This window comes from Manis pentadactyla, chromosome 9, assembly GCF_030020395.1.
Source record: "Manis pentadactyla isolate mManPen7 chromosome 9, mManPen7.hap1, whole genome shotgun sequence".
Classification (NCBI taxonomy): Eukaryota; Metazoa; Chordata; class Mammalia; order Pholidota; family Manidae; genus Manis; species Manis pentadactyla.
In genome coordinates, this window is record NC_080027.1 from 107,481,529 (window position 1) to 107,495,212 (window position 13,684).

Sequence of the window (13,684 nt, forward strand, 5' to 3'; positions counted from 1 at the left end):
GGCTGAAGTGTAAAGGTTAGGCTTTCATTAAATGGGGCATATGTAGTTGTGTGTCTGTGAGGTTTTATTTTTATTTATTTATTTATTTTGGTATCATTAATAGACAATTACATGAGCAACATTGTGGTTACTAGATTCCCCCCATTATCAAGTCCCCACCACATACCCCCTTATAGTCACTGTCCATCAGCATAGTAAGATGCTATAGAATCACTACTTGCCTTCTCTGTGCTATATTCTCTTCCCAATGCCCCTGCCCCTACATTATGTGTGCTAATCATAATGCCCCTTTTTCCCCTTATCCCTCCCTTCCCACCCACCCTCCCCAGTCTCTATCCCTTTGGTAACTGTTAGTCCATTCTTGGGTTCTGTGAGTCTGCTGCTGTTTTCTTCAGTTTTTGCTTTGTTCTTATACTCCACAGATGAGTGAACTCATTTGATACTTGTCTTTCTCCACCTGGCTTATTTCATTGAGCATAATACCCTCTAGCTCCATCTACCTTGTTGCAAATGGTAGGATTTGTTTTCTTCTTATGGATGAATAATATTCCATTGTGTGTATGTACCACATCTTTATCCATTCATCTACTGATGGACACTTAGGTTGCTTCCATTTCTTGGCTATTGTAAATAGTGCTGTGATAAACATAGGGGTGCATATGTCTTTTTCAAACTGGGCTGCTGCATTCTTAGGGTAAATTCCTAGGAGTGGAATTCCTGGATCAAATGGTATTTCAATTTTTAGTTTTTTGAGGAACCTCCATACTGCTTTCCACAATGGTTGAACTAATTTACATTCCCACCAGCAGTGTAGGAGGGTTCCCCTTTCTCCACATTCTTGCCAACATTTGTTGTTTCTCTTTTGGATGGTGGCCATCCTAACTGGTGTGAGGTGATATCTCATTGTGGTTTTAATTTGCATTTCTCTGATGATCAGCGATGTGGAGCATCTTTTCATGTGCCTGTTGGCCATCTAAATTTCTTCTTTGGAGAAGTATCTGTTCAGATCCTCCGCCATTTTTTAATTGGATTATTTACTTTTTGTTAAGGTGCTTGAGCTCTTTATATATTTTGGATGTCAACCCCTTATCAGATATGTCATTTATGAATATATTCTCCCATATTTAGGATGTCTTTTTGTTCTACTGATGGTGTCCTTTGCTGTACAGAAGCTTTTCAGCTTGATATAATCCCACTTGTTCATTTTTGCTTCTGTTTCCCTTGCCTGGGGAGATGTTCATGAAGAAGTTGTTCATGTTTATGTTCAAGAGAATTTTGCCTGTCTTTTCTTCTAAGAGTTTTATGGTTTCATGACTTAACATTCAGGTCTTTGATCCATCTTGAGTCTACTTTTTTGTATGGAGTTAGACAGTAATCCAGTTGCATTCTCTTACATGTAGCTGTCCAGTTTTGCCAACACCAGCTGTCAAAGAGACTGTCATTTCCCCATTGTATATCCATGGCTCCTTTATCATATATTAATTGACTATATAAGCTTGGGTTAATATCTGGCTCTCTATTCTATTCCACTGGTCTATGGGTCTGTTCTTGTGTCCGTAGCAAATTGTCTTGATTACTGTGGCTTTGTAGTAGAGCTTGAAGTTGGGAAGCAAGATCCCCCCTGCTTTATTCTTCCTTCTCAGGATTGCTTTGGCTATTTGGGGTCTTTGGTGGTTCCATGTGAATTTTAGAGCTATTTATTCTAGTTTGTTGAAGAATGTTGTTGCTATTTTTATAGGGATTGCATTGAATCTGTAGATTGCTTTAGGCAGGATGGCCATTTTGACAATATTAATTCTTCCTACCCAAGAGCACGGGATGAATTTCCATTTATTAGTGTCCTCTTTAATTTCTCTTAAGAGTGTCTTGTACTTTTCAGTGTATAGGTCTTTCACTTCATTGGTTAGGTTTATTCCTAGGTATTTTATTCTTTTTGATGCAATTATGAATGAAATTGTTTTTCTGATTTTTCTTTCTGCTTGTTTATCATTAGTGTATAGGAATGCAACAGATTTCTGAGTATTAATTTTGTATCCTGCAACTTTGCTAAATTCAGATATTCTAGTAGTTTTGGAGTGAAGTCTTTAGGGTTTTTTATGTACTATATTATATCATCTGCAAACTGTGACAGTTTGACTTCTTCCTTACCAGTCTGGATGCCTTTTATTTCTTTGTGTTTTCTGATTGCCATGGCTAGGACCTCCAGTACTATGTTGAATAAAAGCAGAGAGAGTGGGCATCCTTGTCTTGTTCCCAATCTTAGAGGAAAAGCTTTCAGCTTCTCGCTGTTAAGTATGATGTTGGCTGTGGGTTTATCATATATGGCCTTTATTATGTTGAGGTACTTGCCCTCTATACCCATTTCGCTGAGAGTTTTTTAACATGAATGGATGTTGAATTTTGTTGAATGCTTTTTCAGCATCTATGGAAATGGTCATGTGGTTTTTGTCCTTCTTTTTGTTGATGTGGTGGATGATGTTGATGGATTTTCGCATGTTGCACCATCATTGCATCCCTGTGATGAATCCACTTGATCATGATGTAGGATCCTCCTGATGTATTTTTGAATTCGGTTTGCTAATATTTTGTTGAGTATTTTTGCATCTGTGTTCATCACGGATAATGGTCTGTAGTTTTCTTTTTTGGGGGGGTCTTTGTCTGGTTTTGGTATTAGAGTGATGCTGGCTTCGTAGAATGAGTTTGGAAGTATTCCCTTATTTTTTGGAAAACTTAAAGGAGAATGGGTATTATGTCTTCTCCAAATATCTGATAAAATCCAGCAGTGAATCCATCTGGTTTGGGTATGTGAGATTTTAAATGCTCTCAAATTTGTAAATGGATTTTAGTAAATGATCCACTTTAGACTCCTTTTTTTTTCTTGTGTTACTTTAAAGAGTATCTTTACTTGATATGTATCTTCCTTAACATTTATAATAAAGACAAAATAAATAGAAATTGCTTTTAACTTTCATAATGAGTATATTACTCTGTAGAAGGCATTAATAATCATTTATAGATATGACTTAACAATTTATTAACTCAATGTTTATTTATATTCAGTGGTTAATTTAATCATGAGGTAACTTTTTAGTCATGTAACTTATTTCTCCCTTTGTGTTCTCCCCCATTATTGTTAGTGTCCCCCAAATAGCTGATAGAGACAGAGTTGATGTGAGAACTTAGGTTTTACAGTCTACCCCAAATTCGGTGGCTTAAGACAGTGAGTTGTTCTTTCTTATAATTACGTTGGTCAGCTGGGCTCGTTGGTTCTTGTGCTCACAAGGTATAGTCTGGGCTCACATGTGTGGCTGTGCTCAGCTGGGGCCTCAGCCGGATCTGGGATGCCTTTACAGCTTCACCTCTGTGGGATGTGCCACAGCTGGGATGGCCAGACTAGCTAGAGGCTGGCCAGGTTCCTCTCTCCATGTAGGTCTCTCATTGTTCCTAGTCTCGTCTGAGCTGCTATGCCTAGGGGCTTGGTTCCTAGTGGAAGCTGCCAGGTCTCATAAGGCCTAGGCCCAGAACTGGCACACGGTCATTCTGTTGGTCCAAGTAAGTTTCAAAGCCAGTCCACATTCAGGGGGAGGAAAAATAGATTCCACCTCTTAATAGGAATTTATGAGAGGAATTGCTTGGGTCCTCACTGGTGGCTTGTGGGTGCCTCTGGTAAGGTAGTAAGTGTTGGAGCCAGGTGTTCTGATGTTCCTCAGCAACCACATACATGTGATAATTTTATCACATGGTGACTTATAGACCTCTTCACCAATGTGTTTTTCTATGTATGTACCTACAGACATCAACCAGCCTCTTTAACAGTGGACTCCCACTAAGACCCACTTTTTTACTGTGAAATATCTATCTCTTCTCCCAACAAACTGTTAATTAAATTCAGGTCTTACCTCTTTTCAGACCTACCAAACTGCAGAGGTTTGCTGAACCCAATGATTCCCAAAGAAGCTTATAAAAGTGTCCTTGTAATCCCTACTAAGGATCAAGGACAGGGAGATTATATGAGTAAATATAATTATATACTTGCATAATAAATTCTAAGTCCTTTGCCACAAATCTCCTTTGTTAATAATAGCCTTCTGCATGAACTCTTCATGCAGAACATTTTCCTTGTGGTACCTTACACACAAGGCATGTTACATTTCATATATGTGGCAAGAACTTGATTTGACCATTGAACTGGAAGTACAAAAAGGGTTATTACTGAAGATTTCACTTTTAGTTGGTATCAGCAAACTAAAGTTGGGATTTCTTCTCTGTGACCATACAAGAAGTATTGTGAAGTTGTCACTTGATCGGAGGGAGATTCAAGGAGGCACTGCTGATTAGACTTGGAACCTCACTGGTGGTTTGTAGGTGCTGCTAGTAAGGCGTTAAGTGTTGGGGCCAGGTGTTCTGTTCCTTAGCAGCCACGTACATTGAATTTTATCATATGACTTACAGACCTGTGTGCCAACATGTTTTTCCAGACATCAGTCAGAGTCTTGAACAGAGGACTTTATATTTATACTGACCTCACTTTTTTTCTGTGGAATTTTTCTCTCTTCTCCCCAAACAACTAAGTAGTCATAAGTGTGTCCTTATAAATGTGTAGGGTAAGGTGTGTATATTTGTATGTGTGTGTGTGTGTGTGTGAAGAATGAAAGTAAATGAGCCTCCATAACAAGCCCCATTTATCAGATGAAGCTAAGAGTGAAATCAGGGTTCAGTTGGAAAATTCTTTGTAATAGGGGGAAGACTTGATAATATGGGTAAATTTAGTAACAACATTGTTTTTTCATGTGCAACCTTCATAAGAGTATATATCAATATACCTTAATAAAAAATAAAAATAAAAAAATAATTCTCCTCTCAAAAAAAAAAAGATTCTTTGTAAAGGTCTGCCTTCCAGAACACCATTCTGGAGGTTTATGCCAGCTTTTAGTGTGAAGACTACCATTTGCTCTACCTTTTTTATATTTAACATTTTTTGAGTTATATTACCTTGAGTTTATTTGTTTTTTGAGGTAGGCTCTGTTGCACATAACAGAAATGCTAAAATAAGTTAAAGTAACTAACTATGATATAACTGGACAATGTTGCACTGTTGGAGGCATTTATAGGAGGAGGTAAGGACATGAAATAGAGCAGGCAGACTCCTCTGGAAATGCAAGTGAAGTTTTCATAAATAATTTGGAATATACCCATTGATCTTGCTTAAATTTCCTTGCTACCTGAAATGAGAGATCTTAAAAACCCTTTCTGCAGAGTGTGTAGCACGCTGCTGTCTCAAAAAAATAAGGTAATACAGCATGGAACCCCTTGTCTTGGATACCTTCTCTCAAGTACACGAGTGCAGGGGATCATTCTAAACAGTAAGAAATATGCTCTCCTTAGAAGATGGTATTATTCCACAATGTGCATCTCATACATTTTTCTGAAATAGGAGTCATGCTAACTTACAGACTTTTTGTATAACTTCCACTATAATCTCTACATTGTCGATTTCTTTAATGTCTTTGTGCTGCCTTGTGGGCTGAAGAAGTAACAGCTTTCCAGCTGAAAAAACCTTTCTGAGCTGTCAATATTTTGCCAGAAAAAGAGACTAAACTCTGAAATTACTAACTAAGCTGAGTAGGGTGTTGGCAGAGAAGTAGATTGCCAAATAAGGGAGGGTAACTGATCAAGGACAGCCATCATTAAGGTGCCAGTTGATAAGCACTCATTTGATACTGAACACCAAAGGAGATTAACACCAGAGTCCTCAGATATTTGCAAAGCTTCATCTGTTAGTGGTCTGTGCAGTTTAGGTAAGGCATCTGCCCTTACTATGTTAGCTCCCACAGGGAGTGCAAGATAGCTGAGATCACAAAGGAGCCAAGACCCTGAGAAGACAGGTAACTATACACAAGGAGATTCTGGGCAAGACAGAGTGTAGTTAAATGCCAGTTTGCAGGAGAAGGAGATCACTGTGGAGGGTGAGGAGGGGCTGGAAATGGCTGTGGAGAAGGCCCTTGAAAGGTAGATTAGGCTTTGAACAGGAGAAGTAGGGAAGAAAGGGTAAGAGCAAGAGGCATTTTGAGGGAACGACAAGGGCAGAGGTCAGCCACTCATGGGCGGGCGCAGGGGTGGGGAACGAGAGCATATTCTGAGCCCCTTTTGGTTGGAATTGAGAAGGATGAGTGAGGTGAAAGAGTCTAGCAAAGCAGACCGGCTGAAGCTCTCTAGAAGGGTTCAAATGCCTTGCCAGGGAATTTGTAGAAATCAGAAATGGTATGTGGTTAGGAAGGTAACTGGTGCCTTATATAGTCTGGATTGGAGAACCTTGAGGCCCAAAACACACTAAATAGGCTGGTGGGTGTGGGTGTGGGCATGAAGGGCAGTTGTGGAGAACAGTGGCAAATTGCCATCGTACTGGTTCTTCCAGAATGTGGTGACTAATAGCAAACATGAAAGCTTTGTTTAGCCTCTTCTTGAAACCCACCTTTACCACTCTTCTGCAGAAGTAAATAGTGAAATAGTGTAACAGTTGAACTCTTCAGTGCACTTAAGCTAAATTTCTGTCCTGGTTGAATGTGGATGAATTGCTTGCAGCCCTGAATTAATGAATGTTCTTTTGAGGTTTATTTAAAAAGTCATGGATTTCAAAATTTTAAATCACGCAGTCAGATTGTGGCACAGGACAGTTAGTTTTGTCTGAATTTTGGAGCTGCTGGAACTTCCTATTGGATTGGTGGCTCAGAACGGAAAAACCCTCATATCCCTAGCTTAACGCTAAATTTTTCAATATGATAAGTTTCTATAGCATGAGAGAGAAAGTTCTTTATTCTAAATGAAAATGGGCAGCAGTATTAGTTTATGGGTTAACCGATGTTAGTCCTGAAGATGTTTCGTAGGAAATGAAGGCTGTTCAGCCAACCCCCTTTTGCCAGAATTGTTGTGCAGCTGTGGGCGTGGGCAGCTGGAGGTACGGAGGAAATGATTGCTGACACAATGAGATTTCAATGACCCTTTCATCCCTGTGGCCTAAGATGTGTATGCTGAACAAATGACTGAAAAAGTGTGTGGTTTAGGTCGTGTTGGAACTAGCAGAAATCTCTGAAATTGGTCCTCCTAGCATTGCTGTTACCAGTAATCATAGGAACTGTTTTACTGAGTTTCACACCAGACTTGATACCGTCCCAATCACATCTTGGATGCACTTGAATTGCCTTTGTTTCAGTTAATAGTGCTGTGTACTCCCAGGGAGATGATGATGAAACAAAACAGGTGGCTGGAGATAATTAGAATTTGAATTTGACTCTCACTTTCACTTCTTCATGAAAATGAACAGGAAAAGAGTGCTTCATCACTAAGAATAAACTGCACCTCAGTGGGCTCACTGCAAGCTGGTGCCCTTGGAACACTGTTGCCCTCGTAGACTGTTTTTGGATGTGTTTCCAACTGTTCTTAGGGGAGCAGTCTCCAGTTTGGTGGGAGTGTCAGCCTGAGATGTTTGCTCTTTTTTTTGTATTCGTTTTATTTCTTTGATTAGTGATTTGAGTTGTTAAATGAATTGGAGAGTGAAACAATCCTTATTATCTTCCTGTCACTTGTCTTGGTTTCGTGCCATGCTGTCTGTAAGGTATATAGAATAGCAAGCTTGTGCATGTTTTTAAATGGCCATGGGGAGTGGAAAGCAACCTGTCAGCATGCAAATGAGACTGAATTTTATGTTCTTTACACCCTTGCAAAAATCTTGTATTTGGAATCTTAGCTTGAGAGCTGACCAGCGTGTGGTCGGCCCCACACTGGAAGCAGCGCTTCTTTATGTCTGTGGCATTAGTACCTTTATTCTGTGCCTGGCCAGTCCAGCCCGTTGTGGTACTGTACACAGCACCAGGCTTCATTAGGCTTCTCGTCATGTTCCACTGATAGCCAGATGGATAGGGATATGCTTTTCCTTTACTTAATTTATCCAGATTTGATTGTCCGTATTTTACGGGGATTTTAATTTTGAGAAATAATTAACCGAAGACTGATTAAGTAGAGATACGTGTCTAGATGTTGTATTTAAATATGTGAGCAGCAGACATGACACATCCAGGATTTGGGGGGATTTGGATTCAAAGAAGAGTTATTACTCTCCTGTACCCTCTTTGGCATTTTTAAGAGTTCCTGTCCTATGTCATAAAATTTACATTTGGAGGCAATAAGAACGGGAAAGTTAACAAATACTGGTGGTTTGGCATGTTCAAAAGTCTTTATGGGCTTTGAAAGGTAAAAATGCAAGTGAAGGAGTTACACATATCTTTAATGTTTTACTTTTGCTGTGCTTTCTCCCATTGTTTTGGTTTTTAGGAATTTGTAGCCAACCAAATGTCTCCTAGATGGTTCCACATCCTATTAAAACAGGAAAATTTGCTTTCAAGTTTTCATTGTACCTTGTTCTTAACTATTAGGTCCTTCCTGGACTAGTTAATTTTCAATTATTGGGTCGTCTAAAGCATAGGATTAGCAAGGCTAAAAGGATGAATGATACATGGCTTGGAGAAGTTACAGGGGTGGAAGGACAGAATTTCTGATTGAATTTTGCTTTATACTTGGGCTTGCAGGAATTGTGGGAGGCGCTTCCGTGAAGAAATGGACCAATGTGCATGATCATGGACTCTCCTTGTTAGCCATCACCACCTGTTCTCTTCAATGAGGAAGAGTGGGTCAGGGGAGAGGGAGAAGAGGTCAACATGAAGCTAAAGCAGCGGGTTGTGCTGCTAGCGATTCTCCTTGTCATCTTTATCTTCACCAAAGTTTTCCTGATTGACAACCTAGACACCTCTGCTGCCAACCGGGAGGACCAGAGGGCTTTCCACCGAATGATGGCTGGCTTGAGGGTGGAGCTGTCGCCCAAGCTGGACCACACCTTGCAGTCTCCCTGGGAGATTGCTGCCCAGTGGGTGGTTCCCCGGGAAGTATACCCTGAAGAGACACCAGAGCTGGGGGCAATCATGCATGCCATGGCCACCAAGAAAATCATTAAAGCTGATGTGGGTTATAAAGGAACACAACTGAAAGCCTTACTGATTCTTGAAGGAGGACAGAAAGTTGTCTTCAAACCCAAGCGGTAAGTCTTCAACTTGGAAGTTACATATGCTAGTTGGTCAATTCATGTAACTTGGAATTTGTATCTTCTTTTGGTGTGTGCAGTAAAATGGGAAGGGTAGACCAGAAGATCTCTGAAGTCTTCTCTAGCTCTTAATGTTCTCTGATTCTTTTAGTAGGGGAAATGTATGGGAACTTGTTTTGGTTGCATATAAGACTGAACTTTTTACAGTTAGAGATATCCTTGATTTAAACTTTATCAGATATCTACTATGTGCCCGATATTAGAGACACAAAATGAAGTGGTTAGGAAATAAGCAATTTGTTGCCAAATGTGTTCAATTAAAGACTGGATAACCAGATGCCAGAGATGTTTTTGAGTAGGAGTTACCCAGAGTTGGAGTGGGTTTGGGATGGGTGACTAAAGTCTCTTTTAGCACTGAAGCTGTGATTCTTTCACCTGGGTTTTGCTTTTGTTTTAATTTAATAGACTTTCTTTTTTAGTAGTTTTAGGCTTACAGAAAAATCAAGGGGAAACTACGGAGAGTTCTTATATACCCCCTACCCTACCCTCAGCTTCTCCCATTAGTAATGTCTTCCATTAGTGTTGTATCTTTATTACAATTGATGAGCCAATATTAATGCATTAACAGAAGTCCATAGTTTACATTAAAGTTCACTCTTTGTGTTGTACCTTCTATGGGTTCTGATTAACATATATAATGACAAGTATCCACCATTACAGTATCATACAGAATAGCTTCCCTGGCCTAAACACCCCCTGTGCGCCACCTACTCATCCTTCCCTCTCTCCCTGCAGCCGCTGGCAGCTACTGAATTTTTTACTGTTTCCAGAGTTTACCTTCTCTAGAATGCTGTACAGTTGGAATCATACCATTTGTAGCCTTTTCAGATTGGCTACTCTCACTTAGCAATATACATTGAAGGTTCCACCATGTCCTTTTGTGGCTTAGTATCTCATTTTTTTCATTGCTGAATAGTATTGCATTGTCTATTGGATGTACTACAGTTTACTTATCCATTCATCTACTAAACGGTATCTTGGTTGTTTCCAAGTTTCAGCAGATATGCTGAAGCTGCTGTAAACATCCGTGTGCAGGTTTCTGTGTTGATGTAAGTTTTCAGCTCATGTGGGTAAATACCAAGCCTCACAATTGCTGGATCAAATGATGAGAGTATGTTTAATTTTGTCCTCCAAAGTGACTAGCCATTTGCATTCCCAAGAATGAATGAGAGTTTCTGTTCCTCCACATCCTCACCAGGATTTGTTGTCAGTGTTTTGGATTTTGGCCATTCTAGTATGTGTGTAGTGATACCTCATTGTTCCTTTTACCTGTCTTAAGCAGAGAACTGAGCCATTTTGGTAACCTCAGTCCAAAATCTGAACTAGAGAATAGGCTGAATTGCATATTGTTAGACAGTGATGCCTTTGGAATTCTCAGATCTACAGAGATAATTTGTGTGGTAATTCTATAGTACGTTTTTTTGGGTTTTTTTTTACATTTCTGTGAGTATAAATTTGAAATAGGTTAACATGATGGTGATTTGTAGTATTTTGCCAGCAATTAGATACCAGTGAATGTTTCTCAAAGTTTATAATGTCTAAAATCTTTTGTGTAGAGTACAAAACATATTTTTCATTCTTCAATGGAGCTTTTTAGAGAATTATAGCACATACCTTTGGGCCTCTTGCTAGAGTGAGAGAAGAAATATGGGCTAAAATATACAAAATTCAACTGTGACCAGCATAGTAGGCTTGACTCCCCCTTTGTTACCCAACTATCGGTAGATCGCATCCAGAGAGCTAATAATATCAGGATCCCAGAAATGGAAAGGAACTGCATTTGCCTGAGACTGGGAAGGATGATGTATGAAGATGTGAAAATTAGGAAAGATAAAAAATACAGTAGACTTGGAGTATAGAGAAGTCTGATTGGCGGGTCATGTACAAAAAGTAAGTTTTGTGGGCCTTTGGATCAAATTTCTGTTGAATATATACCATTTGCCAGGCATTACACCAAACTCTCTTGTATTGTTAATGCTTTTAAACTTCATCACAAGTATGGTCTGTTAATAGCTCATATTTCTAGAACCAGAAACTGAGGCTTAGAGAGAGTAACCCCCTTGGCAGGAACACACTGCAGTAACTACTGGGACTGGCATTTGGAGCTTTCAGACTGAGTTGCCGCCACACATATGCTTCTCTTAAGTGGTCTGCCCTCCCATAAGTGTGATAATAAGGAGCACCCATCATCAAAAATAGCTAGTTTAAAAGTTTTGAAGTGTGACTCTTGTAGCCTGAAAGATGACTAGCATAAAGCAGAGTGATGGAAAACCAGCAAACTAAAAACAAAAATTAAATTTGCGTAAAGAGAAATGAGTTGTAGGCATTTGTGTTTAAATAAGATGATATCCTCTCCTCATCCACTGTTTGTTTATACACTGGAAAAGCAAGGATAGGTTGGGATGTAACAGCAGGAAGTGTTAGAAGACAGGTATTCCTAATAGTGTGTGGTATCATTACTAGTCCAGGAGCTCTGCAGATGGGTCTGGGGTGTCCAGACAAGGTCTGAGTGGAGAGGAGAGGCCAGTCTGGTCACTAGGAAAGGTGATAAATTCATACTCTAACCTTGGTCACTGTTGCTTCATCTCACCTCTCTTACTACCACTGCAGCCTTGCCACAACCTTCCTCTTCCAGGCCATTCTGAGCACCACTTTCATTCTTCCCCCCAAATACCTGTATTACCACTCTGCTGGCCAGCTTTAAAACATCCAGACTCTTCCCATTGCTCACCAGACAAAACCCAGCCTGCACAGCCTAACGGTCCAGCCCCTCAGTCTGGTCCTCCTCTCTACACCCAGCTCTTTATTCCTTTCAAACGCCTTCCCTGCACCCCCACCACCTCCTGAAAGCCCGTGACCACTCTCCTTCCCCACCCAAGCTGAACAGGCCCCTGCAGAGAGAGAGAGAGAACTCTTATTCGCTGCACACACTGACCTGTGCTGATTACACCTGGCACGATTGCTGACAGGGGAAGGTGGGTGTATGTTTAAGTGCCTATAGAAATTGACTGTGGTCCTGAAACAACCCAGCAAATTGCTATTCTGACCCCAGGGGCCTAAGAGGCTATTAAGTCCGAGTGTAAGTGCAAGTTAATATCCTTAGCCAGACTCTGATGTCCTTCACCAGAAGGATAGGAGTGATTTATTGGCAGTTACTATATGAATTTTGCTGCTCTGTCAGTGACTTAAGATGGATCACTCTCTCCTGAGAGGAGCTGCGACATCCTCACTGCTAACTTGAGACATGCACATTTCTGTAACAGCCACTTACACTTTCAGCATCTCTGGAGCCTTGCTGTTCATATCCCATTGTCAGAGATAGAAGGTACATATGGTATGGTAGATGAAATATATAGGAATACAGTGGTGATTTTTTTTTGGCACATTTTGCCCTGCAATGTAAAATTGATATTTTTTTCAATGTAGCTGTATCCATTCTGGAAGTAAATTTATTTTCACAAGCAAAAACTGCAGCTGTGGTGGGAAAGGGACAAGATGACAGGGACCTACAAGTGGGCAGAGTGAGTGAGTGATCTTAGGAAGTGCTGAAAGGGACCTTGGAGATCAGCTAATCCAACTGCTAATTTTACAGGTTTTTGAAAAAAAATGGATACAGAGTTCTGACTTTCCCTATGTGATATAGCCAGAACATGAGCTAAGGAATCAGACCTTCTGACCCCAGTATATTTCTTTCATTTTGACTCTTACCCTTTTCCTTTTGCTCCTTCCCTCTCCAGGCCACCCCGAGGTTCCTGAATTCCTCTAGGGTTTTTCATTTCCTTCCAAGTAGCCTTTCATGTATTGGAAAGCTCTCTAATGTGTACTGAAAGGAGTGGACTGTATAGCACCACGCACCTCTCTGTGGCCCCACTGGAGTCTTGAAAAATAAAGTTTTTAAGGACTGTCCCCCAGCTTTATGGACAGCCTGTAGCTTTAGTGAAGAGTGAAGTGCTGTAATGCTGTCAACTTTTCTACAGTCCTATTTTAAAATTGAGACTTTTAATTTAGAGGTAGCCAGTGTATTCCTGGATAGCCTAAGTAATGCTTTGACACAAGAAACAAAAAAATACATTTGGTTATATTGACCATGCTAAGAAGAAACTTCTTAGTCCAACCAAGTGGTGATACATGACTGTCTTCTCCCATCCAAGTACTAACCAGGCCCGACCCTGCTTAGCTTCCGAGATCAGACGAGATCGGGCGCGTTCAGGGTGGTATGGCCGTAGACATGATGACTGTCTTCTAACAGAAATGTTTCATCACTTCGGCTTGAAAATGTGTTTTGTGGACATGGTTTCACTTTATATTGCACCATGATTTATGTTGAAGTTCACTGCCTTTTATAGTACCCTTTCCCATTCCTCATGACCTTGTCAGCATTACAGATCCAAATATCCTTAGTCGAGCAGCTTTTCTTCACCTCAGTCTCAGTTAATTACTATTTTACAGGTCCCTGTAAAGCCTAATAGGTCTCCTTTTGATTCAGGAAATGCAGGTGAACAGCAGAGGTTATAGGTGAATTAGGGTCTTTTC

At 40.3% G+C, this 13,684-nt stretch overlaps 1 protein-coding gene across 2 annotated transcripts in view; it reads left to right on the forward strand.

The window, feature by feature from the left end:
* Positions 1-13,684, forward strand: part of FAM20B (FAM20B glycosaminoglycan xylosylkinase) — a 55,442-nt gene that overhangs the window by 6,602 nt on the left and 35,156 nt on the right. For both annotated transcript variants that reach the window (XM_036916780.2, XM_036916781.2), the window contains one exon: positions 8,583-9,088. In XM_036916780.2, the coding sequence (XP_036772675.1) occupies positions 8,712-9,088 (377 nt within the window). In that variant the 5' untranslated portion in view covers positions 8,583-8,711. The remainder of the gene's footprint in view (positions 1-8,582; positions 9,089-13,684) is intronic.